We start from the raw sequence: 18,381 nt of genomic DNA, 5'->3' as shown, positions 1-18,381 counted from the left end.
AAATTAAGAAACGAGTGGTGGCACATCGTAACAGCATGATTTCCTGAGTGAATTTGTCGTTCGTTTGACACCCTCAAATTTGACAGAAGTTATTAAGTGGTGGAGGATTAAACAGTAGCCTATATAGAGCTAGCATTTCCCATTTGGGTTTTGATGTGATCATCCACATTAATGAAAAAAAAAGAAGAAAAAATAAGAAAATGTGATTTGAATAGTCAAAATCATAGACGTATGACAGGAAGTGGAATCTTTATTTTGTTATGTTTGGTGAGTTTCGGTAGCCTGGCTCTGCCCTCCTACGTACTTCCACTCAATTTTGATTTCGCTTCTGTACTAGGTCTGGCCATGAGGTACGTAAGTCAGATGTCTCCGGTTAATTTTCTACCGGCCAATCAGCGAACAGAGGGAGTGGCTGAGAACGATCGTATTGATGTCGTGCACTAGTTTGTGTTGTAGTTCCGTAATGGCGGCGGAGAAAGATGCAAGCGAAGCCATTCGGTCCGTTGTGGCAACGCTGCCGAATATCCATAAGCTAAAGCCAGAGCAAGAATAAGTTTTGCTGAGTTTAGTTGGTGGCCATGATGTTGTGGCCCTCCTCCCCATGGGGTTCGGGAACAGTTTGATTTTCCAGCTACGGCAGCTAGCTCTGTTACAGTAGTGGTGAAGGAATTGGCTAAGGCGAACGCTAGCGATTGGTTATGGCAGATCAGAGTGGCTCTGGGCAGATCCAATAGTTTTAAACTTCAACAGAGTACCCGCCTACAAGGAAGTCAATGCTTGTCAATGGAGCGAGGCCAGACTCTCTGTACAAATGATGTACAGAGAGTACGCCATGTTACAGAGCCAGACAAGACTTTGCGGACGGTCCGCACATTCTCACGTCTGCTCAAAAGTTTCCGTGACGGTCCGCACATTCTCACGTCAAGTAAATCTTTATACATCACACCGTGTGCGTGAAAACCAGCGTACGCAAGGTTTTTGTGTGTACGCAACGTTTATACATGAGGCCCCAGGACAGGGCAAAGCCCCTGTATATATAAGGGGTTAAAAAAACGATAAATAAAGTATTTGTTTGAATACAAATCTAAAACTGTGGAGTACATAGGAAAAATCAAGAAATCAACAAAATCACCCTTTGTCCCAAACATTATGGAGGGCACTCAAGCCTTTTTCTTTTCTTTTTTCTTTCCTCGCATGCGCTCGCTGCCCTCTCGCGCATGCTATGCTACACTGTAACTGGCAGCGAATGTAGGTGCTACTGTGCCCGTAGGCCAGCTCAGAGATCTATTGGGTGAAGCTGTTCTCAGACGCTACAATAGATGTCTGCAAGGAGCACAGTCTCCTCATAATCCTTTGTGAGGTACTGTTTAGGTGCACTTTAGTAGGCCTGTCTTTACCACAATGTGGTGAAACGGGACATCCTGAAGCCTGCGGCCATATTGCACTGTGTGTCAGTGGACAGTTAAGTTCTTTCTGCGTCTTGAGCACTGTGGAGCCAACACCTGTAGGATATGAGAGAGTAGAAATATTTCAGGTTTAACATCAACAAGGATGAGCATACCTTTATCTTTGTATTAAATAGTATTATACATGATCATATTATTATACACACAAAGCAGTGTAATAGCAGTGCAAGGTGGTATGTATGCCTCTTTACTGGGGAGTCAGGTGGCTGAGCGGTTAGGGAAGCGGGCTTGTAATCAGAAGGTTGCCAGTTCGATTCCCGGCTGTGCCAGATGACGTTGTGTCCTTGGGCAAGGCACTTCACCCTACTTGCCTCGGGGGAATGTCCCTGTACTTACTGTAAGTCGCTCTGGATAAGAGCGTCTGCTAAATGACTAAATGTAAATGTAATGTAGTTTATGCACTCACCTGAGGAGAATAGAAGCAACAAATGAACCAGGATTTGACAAGCATGTTACTGGTAACCCCTTTCCCAGTTGTCAGAGGAAACAAAAGAGGTTGTCACGTGACTTGTAATGATGGTTGTTGCAGCTGGTATGCCATCTTTTTATCCATTGTGCAACCCTGGTAGCACAGATGTACACAGCTGTGTCTCGGGCTGAAAGGTTTTGGACGAGCAATGTGAGCACAGCAACGGAGGGTCGCTTTACTTTGTAGCCTGTCTCAAAGCCCTTCTCCTGTTCTTCGTAGTGAGAATGGTATGAGTATGCCATGAGCCTGAGACTCTGCGGTTCCTCCTGTTTGTATAGATACATGTTGTCGTGGACGGTATCATGCTGCTCACACCTCAGGTTGAAAGCATAGCCACGGGGGAGGACAGCACTCTGGGGTGTCTGGGAGATTTTTGCCACTTGACACATGGCTGAGTAAAAGAGAGGATGGAGGATGAGTGAAAAGGCGCCGAAGTTAGAAAGACAAAATGGGTAGCGAATGACTCAGTAGAAAAATATTCACAGATATTTTTCTCATGATAGAAAAATATTCACAGATATTTTTCTCAGGTCATAAAAATACAAAACCATGTTAACATTGCAGACAGGCATGTGACTCTGTGCTCCTTTGTGAAAACACATTTAAAAACATTCATCCGCTGTGGCCTGGGCTGCGTTTCCCGATAACGGTGGATCGTAGCAACGATCGAGCAAAATAACGAAAACATCAATATTTTTTACGTGCGTTTCCCAAACATGCTCGTAACGAGTAGGCTAATCTATGCGCTTTCAAGAGCTACGAATTTTATAGACACTTTAGCTACGGTGTCTTCGGGAATGGTCCGTAAAACTAAGATTCGTCGTACGATGGATTCTACGATCAACTTAGACTTACGACGCTTTCGGGAAACGCAGCCCTGGTTGTTTGGATGGTAAAACTATTCTAACCATGTTTGAGGTGAATGCACACATCATGACTACACATACTCAGGAATGAGAAAAAGCTTCTGGTCATTCATAGGCAATCTGGTGACACAAAGTATATAGATCAATGCCTTGTATTTAGACAAACACCATTTACAAAGAATTGAGAACTTTGCCAGTTCCTCAGCTGTAATAATTAAGAGAATAACCAAAGGACCGTGTAGAAGGTGTTTTTTTCGGAGTGCTTCAGCACATCAGGGTTTTGGTTAGAGAGTGATATGAAGCCACATCATTGTGCAGAAACACACAGCCATAGTTTCTGAAATTGTTTCTGAAAACCGACTAATACACCGAAATCCCAGATCTAGTACAGAAGCCAAATCTAAATTGAGCGGAAGTACGTAGGATGGTAGAGCCAGGCTACTACTTTGCTGCCATCTTCACTTTATTGTCTCGCGCCAGTCTCGCGCCAGTTGTTAAAAAATGTATTGAGATTAGAGAATTACAATTTGACAACCACTCGTCACTCACTACTCAATTCTTGATTTGCCAACTGTGCGCCCCACGAGCTGCAAAGTTATTTATGCATTTAGCAGGTAGCAAAACATATGAAGGATGTTAACTTTTACAATGCAATTTTTTTTTTCAATGAGTAATTTGCAGTGGCCCGATCGGGCCAGTGAGTTGCTAGTTTAACTGTCCCGGCGTTTCTTTTTACTGGCCCCGGGCCATCGTTATTGTCGAGCCCTGAAGCATCAATCTCTTCTGGGACTGGCCCTCATAGTTGGGCTCCCCAGTGGCATGGCCATATCCAATAAGGGACATAACCTGACTGTCTGGACTCTGTTGGTACCAGAGCAGGACTGGATAGCTGCTGTCATTATGACTGCATTGAATCTCCACCCTGCTCCAGAATCCTCTAACTTGACACTCTCTACAGAACCTGGGGAAAAAATTATGAATAAAGTGGGTGGTAAGGATGGCATCTCTCAGCTTGCTCACACAGCTGCCTAGGGTAAGGAGACCATTTTAATTAATTACCATTTCTGCAGATTACAATATCTGGGCCGTGCCTCTCTATCTGGAATAACCTACAGTAGGTCCACCTGCTGTACATTACAGTGCAGCTCATAGATATTGTAAAAGTAAAAATTGACATGCATGAACTATGTTCATACTAGTCATTGAGTTGTTCACATTTTCATCATCACACCCATGAAGGTTGTGAATGTCAGGTGCAAGGGAGTGTTGGCAACCTCCCAAGTTTGGTTTAGATACAGAGTGGAGCAACTCTACTTCACTGTGTAGACTGGCAGCACAAAGATAAACAAATGCTTCTCTGCCCTGCGCTGTCTCCACAGTAAGGGACCATTCCTTCTTCTTGGAGCTCCAGGCCCTGAAGCCAGACTTAAAGCTAGGCTCATAGTTTACAGACCCAGCTATGAAGGTAGCCATTAGCACAGGACCCTCTCCTTTCTTTCGTCTGTACCAGTACATGTAGTCATAATCTGTGTTGTTCTGGTAACAGTGCATGCCCACTGAGCCCTCAGGCTGAACGGAGATGTACCTGGGCCATTGAGTTATTAGTACGTTCTTACTACAACCTATAACAACAGAGGAGGAAGCATAAACGTGATGAGTCAAGTCAGAACTTCGACAGCATTTGAGTACAACTTTTTCTGTTCAATTAAAAAGTATAAATTAACTTGGTTTGCCAATTATTAAGACAATTGATTCTTATTTTTGTTACCTGTGTGCCAAAGCATGTAGACAGTGAAGGTGATGAGAGCGAAGGTCATGTTGACTCAGAGAGAACCGGATAGGAGACAGAGTACAATCACTTTAAGAGGAGCAGAGGGTGTTAAGGAGGAAATTACGTCATGAACTGCAGCTGCAGTAAAATTCAACACCTCTAGGCACAGCAGGGCAACAGAAGTGGCACCCAACTGAAACACATTCCTAATAACTGAAGAGTAAGTAGGAGTTGATTTGGTTAGATAGTTAGTGGTCATTCAATGTACTTCACTGAGTATTTAACTGAGTATTTAATGTTTAAGGAGGCAAGATATCTTTTGTCATAGATATAGCTGGCTGCTGCCATAGCTTTCCTCACTGCCCTTTATGGAAAGAACTGACCCATGTGTGTTTGCATTTTCATACTGATACAATAGTACTTTTAAGAGAGGACTGTTACTAAAATAAATAAACATGAACACATGGATGTACTGTATGGATTGTCAAGACAACGTTTATCCTCTTAAGTCTGCCTCCTACTGGTTAGTTTGATCTTAAATTGTGAGATTGAGAACTGTGATCGCCTTGTTGTCGGAACCAATCATTTTCTTTATAACTTCTGTTGTATGACTTCATATTATTATAATCATAACACAATATGATACAGTCCTTTAGCCAATCAAGTATGTTATTTAGGCATCTGAGCCACACATCTCCCTTCTTTCTCCCTATCTCTATTCACATTGAAGTGGCATCGATATGAAGACTCAACAGTGGTTTTGTAATATGCATAACCAGTCTTTGTAAGTATTGCATTTTTTTTTTTTACATTTTCACAGTTTGTTGCCTACATATCATGTAATTGATAATAGTGTTTAAATTGTGTTTACATTAAATAACAATCAAACCAACCTTTAGTTTGGATTGGTTACACAATTAGCATTTGTAACATTGGTCTTGAAATCTTAAGATTGCCCCAATGATGTACAAATAAATTATTGACAAAATTAATGAACACTATTACTGGACTGTGATCAGGGATGTAGTGGGGGCTAAACGCACGTAAACGCCGTTTACGCACCTCCCAAAATTCGGAAATACCGTTTATCCACCTCTAAATTGCAGAAATTGCGTTTATCCACCTCTAAATAGCGTTTATTCGCATTTACGCACATCTAAGTTCCCTGCACCTCGTATTCTGCCGTTGGAATAATCCGAAATAAATTTGGTCTAATTTAAAACACCAAAGACTAAATTTCATATTGTTTAATATATAAACGCTGTAGTCTGAATCATTTCATCTGCGCTGTGTGGTCTTTGACCCTCCAATCAATGCGGTGCGGCTACGGTGGCGACACCAATCAGGATCCACTAAGTACACACATACACATTGTGGATTAGTTTACCTGTTTTCCCTGGGCTTGAAAAGGACGTGAAAGCTCGTCTCGGGGGGGGGGGGGGGGGGGGGGGGGGGGGGGCTTGACGACCCTGTAAATAAATAAAAACATAAAAAAATCATAGTTTACCCACCTCTATTTTTACCACTACACCGCTGACTGTGATGGTAAAAACCACTAGCAGTATAACTTGGTATCACGATTGACCACCAACCAAATGAATACATATACAGTACACTACATACACTATCTTGAAGTACCCTCACTTAGGTGTATCTGTGTATATGACAACACATACAATATGTGGTTATTTTTCTAATTTTTAAAGGTTATGATGCCATCCCTGAAAATGGCTCTGTTCCTCAACCCTTTGGGGAACAGTGCCAGAAATAACAAAAGATGTCCGTGACACGGTATGTGACTATGGAAGCAAATCATTACCAAAATTCAAATGCAAATGCATTTCCAGAAAAGCATTTGCATTTTAAGAATGTGGCTGCACTATTTGACTCATAAATGAAATTAGTAATCAATAATCCTATTTGCATTTTAATTTTCTTCTTCAAGAGTGCTCAATCTTTCACTTAATTAAAATGAAAAAGAAATAGACATTTGAGATTTAATTTTCAAAACATGCCCCAGCAAATAGATACCAAAATTCAATTTGAAATGTAAAATTTGAAAATAAATTTCCAGAAATGCATTTTCATTTTAAGAACGTGGCTGCAAAATTGTGACCACAATTCAAATTGAAATGCATTTCCAGAAATGCATTTTCATTTTAAGAACGTGGCTGCAAAATTGTGACCACAATTCAAATTCAAATGCATTTCCAGAAATGCATTTTCATTTTCAAGAACGTGGCTGCAAAATCGTGACCACAATTCAAATTCAAATGCATTTCCAGACATGCATTTTCATTTTAAGAACGTGGCTGCAAAATCGTGACCACAATTCAAATACAAATGCATTTCCAGAAATGCATTTTCATTTTAAGAACGTGGCTGCAAAATCGTGACCACAATTCAAATTCAAATGCATTTGCAGAAATGCAAAATGAACAAAAAAGCATTCTGAGCGGCGCAGCAGAGTGATGTCAGTAGCCGCTCTTCTTCAGCTCCCTGCTGACCGAGCTACCCATCTTGTTCGGTAGGGGGCGGTGTGCACTTCTGCATTGCATTACATTGCAAATGTGCCGGGAAATTGATTGAATTGCCGGGTCTTTAGAGGACGTATCACAGACTGAGCAACTTGATGTCAAACAATTACTAAAACAGTGGCAGAGCTATTAATGTGTAAATCTGTGACGGCAGAGTATGCAGCCAAGCTCTCTATGACTTGTTCTACTCGGTCACGGGCATCAGACTCAGATATATTATTAAATTCTACCTGCTCAGCTAATTCTAACAGTGTTTGCACAATTTGAGGGAGCGCCATGATCTGTGATGCGTCCTCTAAAGCAGCGGTCCACAACCTTTTTTGCACCACAGACCGCTTTCATGTAAGACATATTTTCACGGACCGGCAGGGACGGACTGGGAGGAAAGATAGGCCCTGGACAGCTGCGCTGCTAATGCATGCACATTCTGGGTTTTATGTGATCCTAGTTAGTGACTTCCACACCTAATGCGAGCGCGCGAGAAAAATAGTTTCGCTGATTTGAGCGAAAAATAGTTTTTGGAGTTTTATGTAAAATAAACAGCCGTTTTTTCAATTGACAAAACCATGTCTAGTGTGATGTATTTTTGTCTCTTAATTTTTCAGTCCCATCTTTAACTTTCTTAGCCTGGTTTTCCATCGTTATATAGTTAGCTAGCTTTCGATGTGTCAGTCCCACTGTTGTGTGTGACTATAAACTACGACAGTGACACCCGAAGTGCGTTCCTTATATCCAGTTTAGGCCTAGCTATTCCATAATTTTGTTTGCTGTCACGGCAGACAATCCCGTTTGATGTTGGAAATGGAAGCAGGGTTTTCAGTGCTTTAGTGGCGATCTCAGGATAGCCTTCATCCAAAAAACCGATAGAGTTGTTGTCTCAAACAGGCTTCATTGAGTGGTAACTATCACTTGTCATGTGTCAAGAGGAAGACACGCGCATGATACCGCTCAATAAAGCCCACAAACTTGCTAAAAAATGAGTAAACACACGTCTTTGCAGAGCTTTTTTGCTCAGGGGAAAAGGCTCGCGGAGAAGGAGAGAATCAGGTCAATCATTTTTCAGAATAAAACGTCTTTCAGACTCTGATAATCAATTAAAAGGAAATAATGTTATTAATTCTTTTTTTGTGCAGCCCGGTACGAAATGACCTGGTACCGGTACCGGTCCGCGGACCGGTGGGCACCGGTTGGGGAACGCTGCTCTAAAGACCCGGCAATTCAATCAATTTCCCGGCACATTTGCAATGTAATGCAATGCAGATGTGCACACCGCCCCCTACCGAACAAGATGGGTAGCTCGGTCAGCAGGGAGCTGAAGAAGAGCGGCTACTGACGTCACTCTGCTGCGCCGCTCAGAATGCTTTTTCGTTCATTTTGCATTTCTGCAAATGCATTTGAATTTGAATTGTGGTCACGATTTTGCAGCCACGTTTTTTAAATGAAAATGCTTGTCTGGAAGGTCCGTGTACCTTGTGGCCATTGGTTTTTCTATTTTGCAACCCGTGTTGACAAACGCAAAATAGGGCCGTAATATCGTTTTGTCACTTTAGTAAGTCGAACACACATTTAAGTATAACGGCTTGTTTTTGGGTGTTTCGTTTTTTTTTATATAACGAAATAACCATATAACACAAATGGTATAACGAGCCATTAATCGTTGTTTTGATTATTCCATATCCTTTATGCTGATATCTGCAAAAGATGAAAAATAGGCTCTAATATCTATTTGTCCATTTCGGAAGTCAGAACCAGATGATGGGGAAATGCGTGGTATCCGTTGTTTTGTTTTATTTTGGAATAACGGAATAACCATATAACACAAATGGTATTACGAGCCATTTACTCGTTTGTTTGATTATTCCATATCCTTTATGCTGGTATCTGCAAAAAAATGAAAAATAGCCTCGTAATATCGTTTTGTCCATTTTGGATGTCAGAACCAGATTATGGGGAAAGGCTTGGTTTCCGTTGTTTTGTTTCATTTTGGAATTACGGAATATCCATATAACACAAACGTTATAACGAGCCATTTACTCATTTGTTTGATCGGCCGTATTATGCATACTGGCACAAGTGAAAAAGAGAGAGAGGGGGAAAAATGTGAAACTATTGGGGGTGTTATTACTTGCGAACACCAGAGGGCAGCAACGACTAGCTTTAAAAAACATGTTCCTGTGATCTGCAGGCCTACAATCTTGACGACATGGCAGAAGGTTCTTTAGTAGAAGACACACACACCAGACTGAAGGCACATGTTGACCGCGTTTGCTAGTTGCTACTTAGTTAATAAATCTTTGATGAACCCAAGTTTCTTTAATATATATTAAGTTTCTTTAATATATATTAGAAACATTACAAGACGGGGCTCCAGTGTGTGTTCAAACAAGGCCAAAAGTGCCAGACGGTATCAATCACACCCGTGCAAGTAACACTCCACGCCCCAACCCTCCCTCCCCCCACCTAAATTACGCTTTCAGTTCTGTTGTACGTCTTAATGAAGTGCATTGAGGCAATCATAGTAAGAAAGTTGAGGTCATGTGGGCTACCTTTGCAGTTTACATAGACACACAACTGAGAGAGGCACTGTTGTGGATACTTTTTTCAAAGTTCTGATCATATTCCAAATTCAACTTCTTCAAAGTCCAAAAACAGTACGGAGCAGCAACGAGAGGGTTCCAAGGAAAATCTGATTTCCCTTTTGTCTGTGCTTCACCTCTTATATCCAACAAATTACACCCCTGAACTTTTAAAACAGATCTATTGGCCAACTACAATTGTAAATATCCTACGACTTCTGCTCCAATTGGGCCTTGATGCAATGCCATCGAATAGTTTCTGCTGTTTCTGCCACGTTTTTGGGGACTAACCAGGGACCAAACCAGTAACTTCCTCTATTCTGCCCTACTACATGTGTTTTCCAACACCAGTTGCAATCAACCCTGGGTTATAGCCCTTCACCATTGCATGGTGCCATTCATTCTTCACAGGTCACACCCATCAAGTCAAAGTGAAAAGTAACTGGTCCAAGTCCAACAAGGCCAAAAGTGCCAGACGGTATCAGTTGAAAAAGACAATCACACCCGTGCAAGAAACCCTCCCCAACCCTCCCTCCCCCCACCTAAATTACTGCTTTCAGTTCTGTTGTACGTTTTAATGAAGTGCATTGAGGCAATCATAGTGAGCAAGTTGAGGTCATGTGAGCTACCTTTGCAGTTTACATAGACACACAACTGACACTGTTGTGGATACTTTTCTGTTCTGATCATATTCTATGTCCAATTTCAACTTCTTAAAAATCAAAAAACAGCTTAATGAAGAACTTTATTGAAGTGCATTGAGGCAATCATTGAGCAAATCTTCCCTTTTTATTTATAAAAAAAACACAATATTATTTTCTCATGTAACTTTTATTCAGTTTGGATTAAATGTAGAGTTAACTTGACCCAAAACATTACATTTAAATCTATTCAATTTTGCAAAAGGCCATTGTAGGGACAATACAATTGTTGTCCTTGCATCCATCAATGTACAACACGTTTTAGCCTACATCAATGCATTCATACCCTGTGACACACAATTTAAAAATGTTCTTTGAAAGAAAATTTCTGTTCTGCTTGTGACGATTTGTATATCAGCCTACACTTCTGTGCTTAAAGTTAGTATACTATCCAGTGGCCAGATGGGGCCACTGAAATCCTGGGGTGGCTTTCCAAAATCACAAGTCATAACTGAATTTCAGCAATTGTATTATGCTGTTGTAGTATTTAGGTTAGTTGAAAACATCAGCGGACTGGGGAAGGGTGACAGGATCTGAGTGTGGAGATACGTGGATTTATATGCCGGAATGTTTTATATACAGTACACGGTCATCTTTTGTGCAGGATACAGAGAGAATAAAATATAGAGACTTGTTTAAACAATTGGAAAGCGTGAGAAGGTAAAGAAGTGAGTGGAGAAAAGAGAAGCAGAAAAGGGCAACACCCTCCCATTACCATTATCTCTAATTCACTCTCCTGAGTCTCATCTGTGTTGTATGTCTGCAAACATGCAGTCATTGGACTTGTGTGGGGAGGGTTTGACAAGTGTGATGACTGTATTCCTCCACAGATACCATGGGCTTGTACATGGAGTTGGACCAGTTACTTTTCACTTTGACTTAATGGGTGTGACCTGTGAAGAATGATGGCACCATGCAATGGTGAAGGGCTATAACCCAGGGTTGATAGCAACTGGTGTTGGAAAACACATGTAGTAGGGCAGAATAGAGGAACTGGGCACAAGTTACTGGTTTGGTCCCTGGTTAGTCCCCAAAAACGTGGCAGAAACAGCAGAAACTATTCGATGGCATTGCATCAAGGCCCAATTGGAGCAGAAGTCGTAGGATATTTACAATTGTAGTAGGCCAATAGATCTGTTTTAAAAGTTCAGGGGTGTAATTTGTTGGATATAAAAGGTGAAGCACAGACAAAGGGGAAATCAGATTTTCCTTGGAACCCTCTCGTTGCTGCTCCGTACTGTTTTTGGACTTTGAAGAAGTTGAATTTGGAATATGATCAGAACTTTGAAAAAAGTATCCACAACAGTGCCTCTGTCCGTTGTGTGTCTATGTAAACTGCAAAGGTAGCCCACATGACCTCAACTTTCTTACTATGATTGCCTCAATGCACTTCATTAAGACGTACAACAGAACTGAAAGAGTAATTTAGGTGGGGGGAGGGAGGGTTGGGGCGTGGAGTGTTACTTGCACGGGTGTGATTGATACCGTCTGGCACTTTTGGCCTTGTTTGAACACACACTGGAGCCCCGTCTTGTAATGTTTCTAATATATATTAAAGAAACTTAATATATATTAAAGAAACTTGGGTTCGTCAAAGATTTATTAACTAAGCAGCAACTAGCAAACGCGGTCAACATGCGCCTTCAGTTTGGTGTGTGTGTCTTCTACTAAAGAACCTGCTGCCATGTCGTCAAGATTGTAGGCCTGCAGATCACAGGAACATGTTTTTTAAAGCTAGTCGTTGCTGCCCTCTGGTGTTCGCAAGTAATAACACCCCCAATAGTTTCACATTTCCCCCCCTCTCTCTCTTTTTCACTTGTGCCAGTATGCATAATACGGCCGATCAAACAAATGGGTAAATGGCTCGTTATACCGTTTGTGTTTTATGGATATTCCGTAATTCCAAAATGAAACAAAACAACGGAAACCAAGCCTTTCCCCATCCTGTGGTTCTGACTTCCGAAATTGACAAATCGATATTACGAGCCTATTTTTCATCTTTTGCAGATATCAGCATAAAGGATATGGAATAATCAAAACAACGATTAATGGCTCGTTATACCATTTGTGTTATATGGTTATTTCATTATAAAAAAAAAAACGAAACAACCAAAAACAAGCCGTTATACTTAAATGTGTGTTCGATTTACTAAAGTGACAAAACGATATTACGGCCCTATTTTGCGTTTGTCAACACGGGTTGCAAATTAGAAAAACCAATGGCCACAAGGTACACGGACCCAGGAACTGCTTTGAATAAACTTTGACAATGGAATCAAGAAAGTATTTGCAATGCTATACTGTTGTTATTAATCATATTGAAATCAACCATTAACTATGTTCAGAGCATTCCTGAGACAGAAGGGGTGTCATATTTCAAGATGGGAGTGTTGCAATTTTTCTTTGGATTAAAGCTGTTCTGAGGAACAGTGATGGGCAGTAACTGTAATCTGTTTACTTTTTTCAAGTAACGAGTAAAGTAAGGGATTACAATTGCAAAAACAGTAATTAGATTACTGTTACTTTCCCGCAGGCAGGCTGCGTTACTGCATTACTAAACCGTGATTTTGTTTGTGAGAGTATCTCGTGACAATCTCGTATGAGCGGTGCAAGGTCAGTCCGTGTGTAGATCAACAAAAGATAACATGACAAGGACGTGCACAGACATTTGGAGGGGCTATTGCTTTAACATGCATTTTAACTTTCTTTTTCTTTTGCACAAAATACAAACTTTATTATTAATATTACTGTTATTCATGTTTTTATTGTACCTGCACCCTTTAAAATATCATGCCAATTCCTAAACAATATCTATTCTACCAAAATTGTATATTCTAGTAGCCTACAATATAATAGTTATAGTGTAGGAAATTCAGTAAGCCTACTGTTGTTCCATTTGTCAACTCAGTTCTGAATGCTTGCTCACTTTCAGGTGTTTTAGGTGTTTTTTGTTGGTGGATCAGCCTGGAGCTTGGTAACAACTGTGACTGTATTTGGCAAATATGATCCTGGACTCATGTGCTATGCAAATAAAAAATGCACACAGGTTGTCCTCAAAGTTAGAATAAAGATAGACCTAGTGTGTCCAAGATTAAATATTGATCTCCCTTGCCAATTGCAATTTCTTGTATTTCGACTGAGGAATTTGGGAATTGGTTTTAGTGATAGGTATCCATAAGGGATCGATTAGGCCAGTAACGTGTGCATTATATAAATAACATAAACACGATTCCTGTATTGCTAGGAGATGTGCCCCTCCACTTCATGTTGGACCCAAACAACAGGTCAGCATGGATAAAAGACAAAGTGGCAAACTTGACAAAGAAGCAGTTCATGGATGGCTTCCAACCTAGACATTGAGCAGGAAGTGTCTAAAGACTACCAAGTTCACTGCTCTTGTCTAGACTACAGAGGTGTTCCACAGGGAGATCCCAGGGGCTCAGGTAAGGGAAATATGGAATCAAGGTTGTCATAGAAACACTGATTTATTAATAGAGTTGATATGGAGTGGAATGGAGTGGAATGGTGTCTTAAAAAAACTCTCAATCTCTGTGTAGGGCTGTTTTGGCAGCCCCTTTGTCACTGGTCACCCAGACACTCGCCTGGGACAGTCGTTGATTTGCATGAATGCTAAAATGACAATCACACCTTAATGACACACCTCTGGAAAGGTGGTCTCAACAGCTGAAGAGGAAGGTGGACCGAAAGGGCAACAAGTCTCTAAGCAAGAGTCATTGTGATCCTTGAGGAAACTAACATCGGGTCAAGCGAACCGTTCCTAAGTACTGTTGTACTCCCGGAACAAGTGCGTCTTGAGCCTTTTCTTGAAGGTGGAGAGACAGTCAGTGTCTCTGATGGAGGTGGGGAGTTGATTCCAACACTGGGGGGCCAGACAGGGGAAGAGCTTGTGTTGGGACCGGGCGGTCTTGAGCGGTGGGACCACCAGGCGGTTGTCTGAAGAAGACCGTAGGTGACGGGTGGGGGTGTAAGGCTGCAGGAGAGACTTGATGTAGACGGGTGCAGTCCCGTTCACTGCTCGGAAGGTCAATATCAGGGTCTTGAATCTGATACGGGCCATAATAGGTAGCCAGTGGAGAGAGATGAGGAGCGGGGTAACATGGGAGCGTCTGGGTAGATTGTAGACCAGGCGGGCCGCTGCGTTCTGAATCCTCTGAAGAGGGCGGGTTGCACATGCTGGGAGACCAGCGAGCAGCGAGTTGTAATAGTCCAACTTGGAGAGGACAAGTGCTTGGACTAGCAGCTGGGTGGAGTGCTCAGACAGGTATCTCCTGATCTTCCGGATGTTGTAGAGGGTGAATCTACACGACCGGGAGACCGCAGCAATGTGGGCCGTGAGGGAGAGCTTGTCGTCCATGGTAACCCCAAGGTTCCTGGCAGAGGATGAAGGGGTCACCGTCGCAGATCCCAGGGTGATTGAGAGATCGTGGGAGATGGAGGGTTTAGCCGGGATGATGAGAAGTTCTGTTTTGGCGAGGTTCAGCTGGAGGTGGTGCTCGGTCATCCAGGCGGAGATGTCTGTGAGGCAGGCCTCAATCCTAGCTGAGATCCCCGGATCGGTCGGGGGGAACGACAGGTACAGCTGCGTGTCGTCAGCGTAGCAGTGGTAGGAGAAGCCATGGGAGGTGATGATTGGTCCAAGTGAGGTGGTGTACAGAGAGAAGAGGAGGGGTCCAAGGACGGAGCCCTGTGGGACACCAGTGGAGAGCTGGCGAGGGCCTGACAGTTTGCCTCCCCAGGAAACCTGGTAGGATCTTCCCGACAGGTAGGATGAGATCCACTGGAGTGCAGTGCCAGTGATGCCCATCTCAGAAAGTCTGGCGAGCAGGATCTGGTGGTTAACCGTATCAAACGCTGCAGAAAGGTCCAGCAGAATGATGACGGATGACCTGGAAGCCGCTCTGCCAGACTGGAGGGCAGTGGTGACTGAAAGGAGGGCAGTCTCTGTGGAGTGGCCAGTCTTGAAGCCCGATTGGTTGGGGTCAAGCAGGTTGTTCTGAGAGAGAAAGTTAGACAGTTGGTTAGATACAGCACGTTCAATTGTTTTTGAAAGGAAAGGTAACAGTTTTGTATTTGATGATATTTCATTATCATTGTATTGATTATCTTACTATTTAGATAATAAACTATTATTGTGCATTTGAAGTTACTTGTTCTCCTTGAAACGTATCTATCACGCTACTGCGGTGAAAACTTTGATCTAGTCTGGTTGATGCGGCTAATACTGATTATAAACAAATACTTTTGAAGTAGGTTTTAACTTAAGGCCTCTGAGTCACTTACGGTGGATCTCCACGCTCCGAAGGAATTTACCGGAGCCTCTGAGTGATTGGTTTACATACTAGGTCTACTATGGTTAAATCCATATTATAGTAATGATAAACGACTGATTAGTGAACACGCATACTTTAGGGGCGATGCTCTGATCAAGCAGACGATTTTTACCTACGCCAGAGTTTCATGTCATTAACTGTTTAGCGCTCAAGGTTACAGGTAACGCACTTGTGCACATTTCTAAAATTGGAGTCAGATATTAACGAGTCAATTATCTCCCTGAACATTTAACCAGAATTGAATTGGGTTTCCCAAGCCGGGGACAAACACCAAGCGTCTCCGGCCTTACGAGATGTTCCCCAACCTACACTCTGTCATACCGGTACCCAAGCTTCTCTTCTGATTGACGTAGCCTGGTCGCCTGACTGCATAGACGGTCGGTGTTACAACTACGTCACCATTGCCAAGTCCTGCAACTTGCTATTTGTGATGTCCTATGATGAACAAAGTCAGATATTTGAGGGCTGTATTGCCATGGCTAACTACCGTTACCAATAACAGTGGCAGGTATGTAATGCAAGATATAGTCCATTGAATTTCAAACTTAACAAAAGCGAATTTTCGATACTTGTGAATCAAGGTTATGGTTATCAAGGTCTCTTGGTTATAGTAACCCACTTTTGTAGCAAATAAATCAATAAGCTTTCATCAAAAGTTCTTATGGTTTTTAGGAAGGGTTGTGTGCTATAGCCAAGGTTTCTTTTCGAGGTGCCCCTTGCAGTGACGCCGCTGGTTGGTAGATTTTGTACAGCAATATTATGAAGCAGGTCAACGATTCCATATCAGGCAGGCTGTGGGACAGTCAAAGCTCCTCCCCCGACTACAACTACATGGTATGGGAACAAACCCTGTCTGCATTATAGAAATAAAGGAATTTTGTCTGCTATTGGTGACTGATAACATCAATACAAGGACACTTCTAGAAAACGTAACGCTTAACACTGCTGTAAATTGCGGTAACCTCCATATAAATTAAAGCACTTCAAATTGAACTCAATGCTGCATTATCCTCCTTACACCAGAAGATGGCAGAATTGTTGTTTGCCAGTGATGAACTGTTGTCTACCTTGCTGTCTACATTGCTTATTAACTCAAATGATTTCATCGACAGGATGAAAAGGGACAGATTCATCAAGTGTGGTATGATGACCCTGAGAGCATTTGCATGAAGTCAACGAATGTCAGATCCATGGGGCTGAGAGGTGTCGGCATGTGGAATGACATCCTCTTCTTGGAGTCTGGACCTTGTTGCCCAGCTACAGACTGATAACATGTGGCATGCCATAATGACATGCTAAGAAGAGGTTCTGAGATTTATTTCCCTCTATATCCCACCACGATTTATTGCTGAGTCTATACATTCCTTGGTAAAGAAGACAAAAGGAGAAAGGGTTGTGTGTCTTTTGGAAGTTGGAGCCGCACTTGCACTCAAGTTGTATCATTGCTGTTTATTGCAATTGTAAAACATTCTCAAGAAGAGCAGGGAATTGACTGAACCAGGATAGTACATACATTTCTTTATATGATATTTCAGTTCTAACAAAAAGGTTTTTGATAATCACTGAGAAAATTGCCATGAAACCATTGTGTTATCAATAAATTATATAAATACAGTATATAGAATGATGTTTTGAGGATTCTCCAGGAATCAATGCAAGGATATGCTTTAATAAAATGCTCAAAAAATGAGTTGGGGAATAAATGTGTACAAAACTTGGAAAACTTTCAAGATGTGAGATGGAAGACTACAAAAACGTTACAAAAAAGTAGTGGTAGCCAACTGCTGGTATATAAACTATGGGTAAGGTTCACTGCAAATGGGTCTGTGAGTTGTCTTTGGGCCTGTTTTGCTTGCTGCTATCCACCTGTTTGAGAAGCATGGAAGCCTAAAACCGTTAAGGGTTGCAGGAAAGGGGTCAGGCTGGGGTGCTCTGGGTTTGCTTGGTCCTATCTGGGTCCAGAGTGAGATGTCTGAGTCTTCTTCTGAGCCAGCTCAGCTCTCAGGGCCCGTAGTTCCGTAGCAGCCTGCTTCCTTAACTAGGAAGATCACAAACAGGGAAGGGCATCAACAAATGTGTTTGAACTTTAGAATGTATGGCTGTCTAAATGTATGGCCCTCACAAAGACAATAATTGAGGTCCAGGTCAATGTGTCACTTAAGCACTTCATAAGATGTTTTCTTTTGCGTTGTAAAGTGTTTCTGAAGAAGAACACTGAATATTGTGTTGCACAGCTAATGTACTTGTAGACTTCTGTGGGGTACAAACGGATAGTGTTACTAAAATGATTAGTTACTACAGTTAGGTCCATAAGTATTTGGACATTGACACAATTTTGATCATTTTGGCTCTGTATACCACCACAATGGATTTGAAATGAAACAATCAAGATGTGCTTTAAGTGCAGACTTTCAGCTTTAATTTCAGGGTATTTACATCCTAATCAGGTGAACGGTGTAGGAATTACAATACATTTTATATGTGCCCCCCCCCCTTTTTAAGGGACCAAAAGTGGGAGTTTGTTATTTCATTGACAAGGAGCAGATAAAAGGTCTAGAGTTCATTTCAAGTATGGTCTTTGTGTTTGGAATCTGTTGCTGTCAACTCTCAATATGAAGTCCAAAGAGCTGTCACCATCAGTGAA

The 18,381-nt window shown here is 41.9% G+C and overlaps 1 protein-coding gene across 1 annotated transcript; it reads left to right on the top strand.

The window, feature by feature from the left end:
- The first annotated feature begins 13,723 nt into the window (after nucleotides 1–13,723).
- On the top strand, nucleotides 13,724–17,036 carry ctbs (chitobiase, di-N-acetyl-). The gene is given in 5 exon segments (XM_067229474.1): nucleotides 13,724–13,829; nucleotides 16,070–16,341; nucleotides 16,410–16,571; nucleotides 16,850–16,984; nucleotides 16,986–17,036. Coding segments are annotated over 5 exon segments (726 nt in total).
- The last annotated feature ends 1,345 nt before the right edge of the window (nucleotides 17,037–18,381 follow it).

The sequence above is a fragment of the Osmerus mordax genome, chromosome 26 (genome assembly GCF_038355195.1).
Source record: "Osmerus mordax isolate fOsmMor3 chromosome 26, fOsmMor3.pri, whole genome shotgun sequence".
NCBI classification, from domain to species: domain Eukaryota; kingdom Metazoa; phylum Chordata; class Actinopteri; order Osmeriformes; family Osmeridae; genus Osmerus; species Osmerus mordax.
The sequence above is the reverse complement of the archived record's forward strand: the minus strand, read 5'-3'. Positions and strand labels throughout refer to the sequence as shown.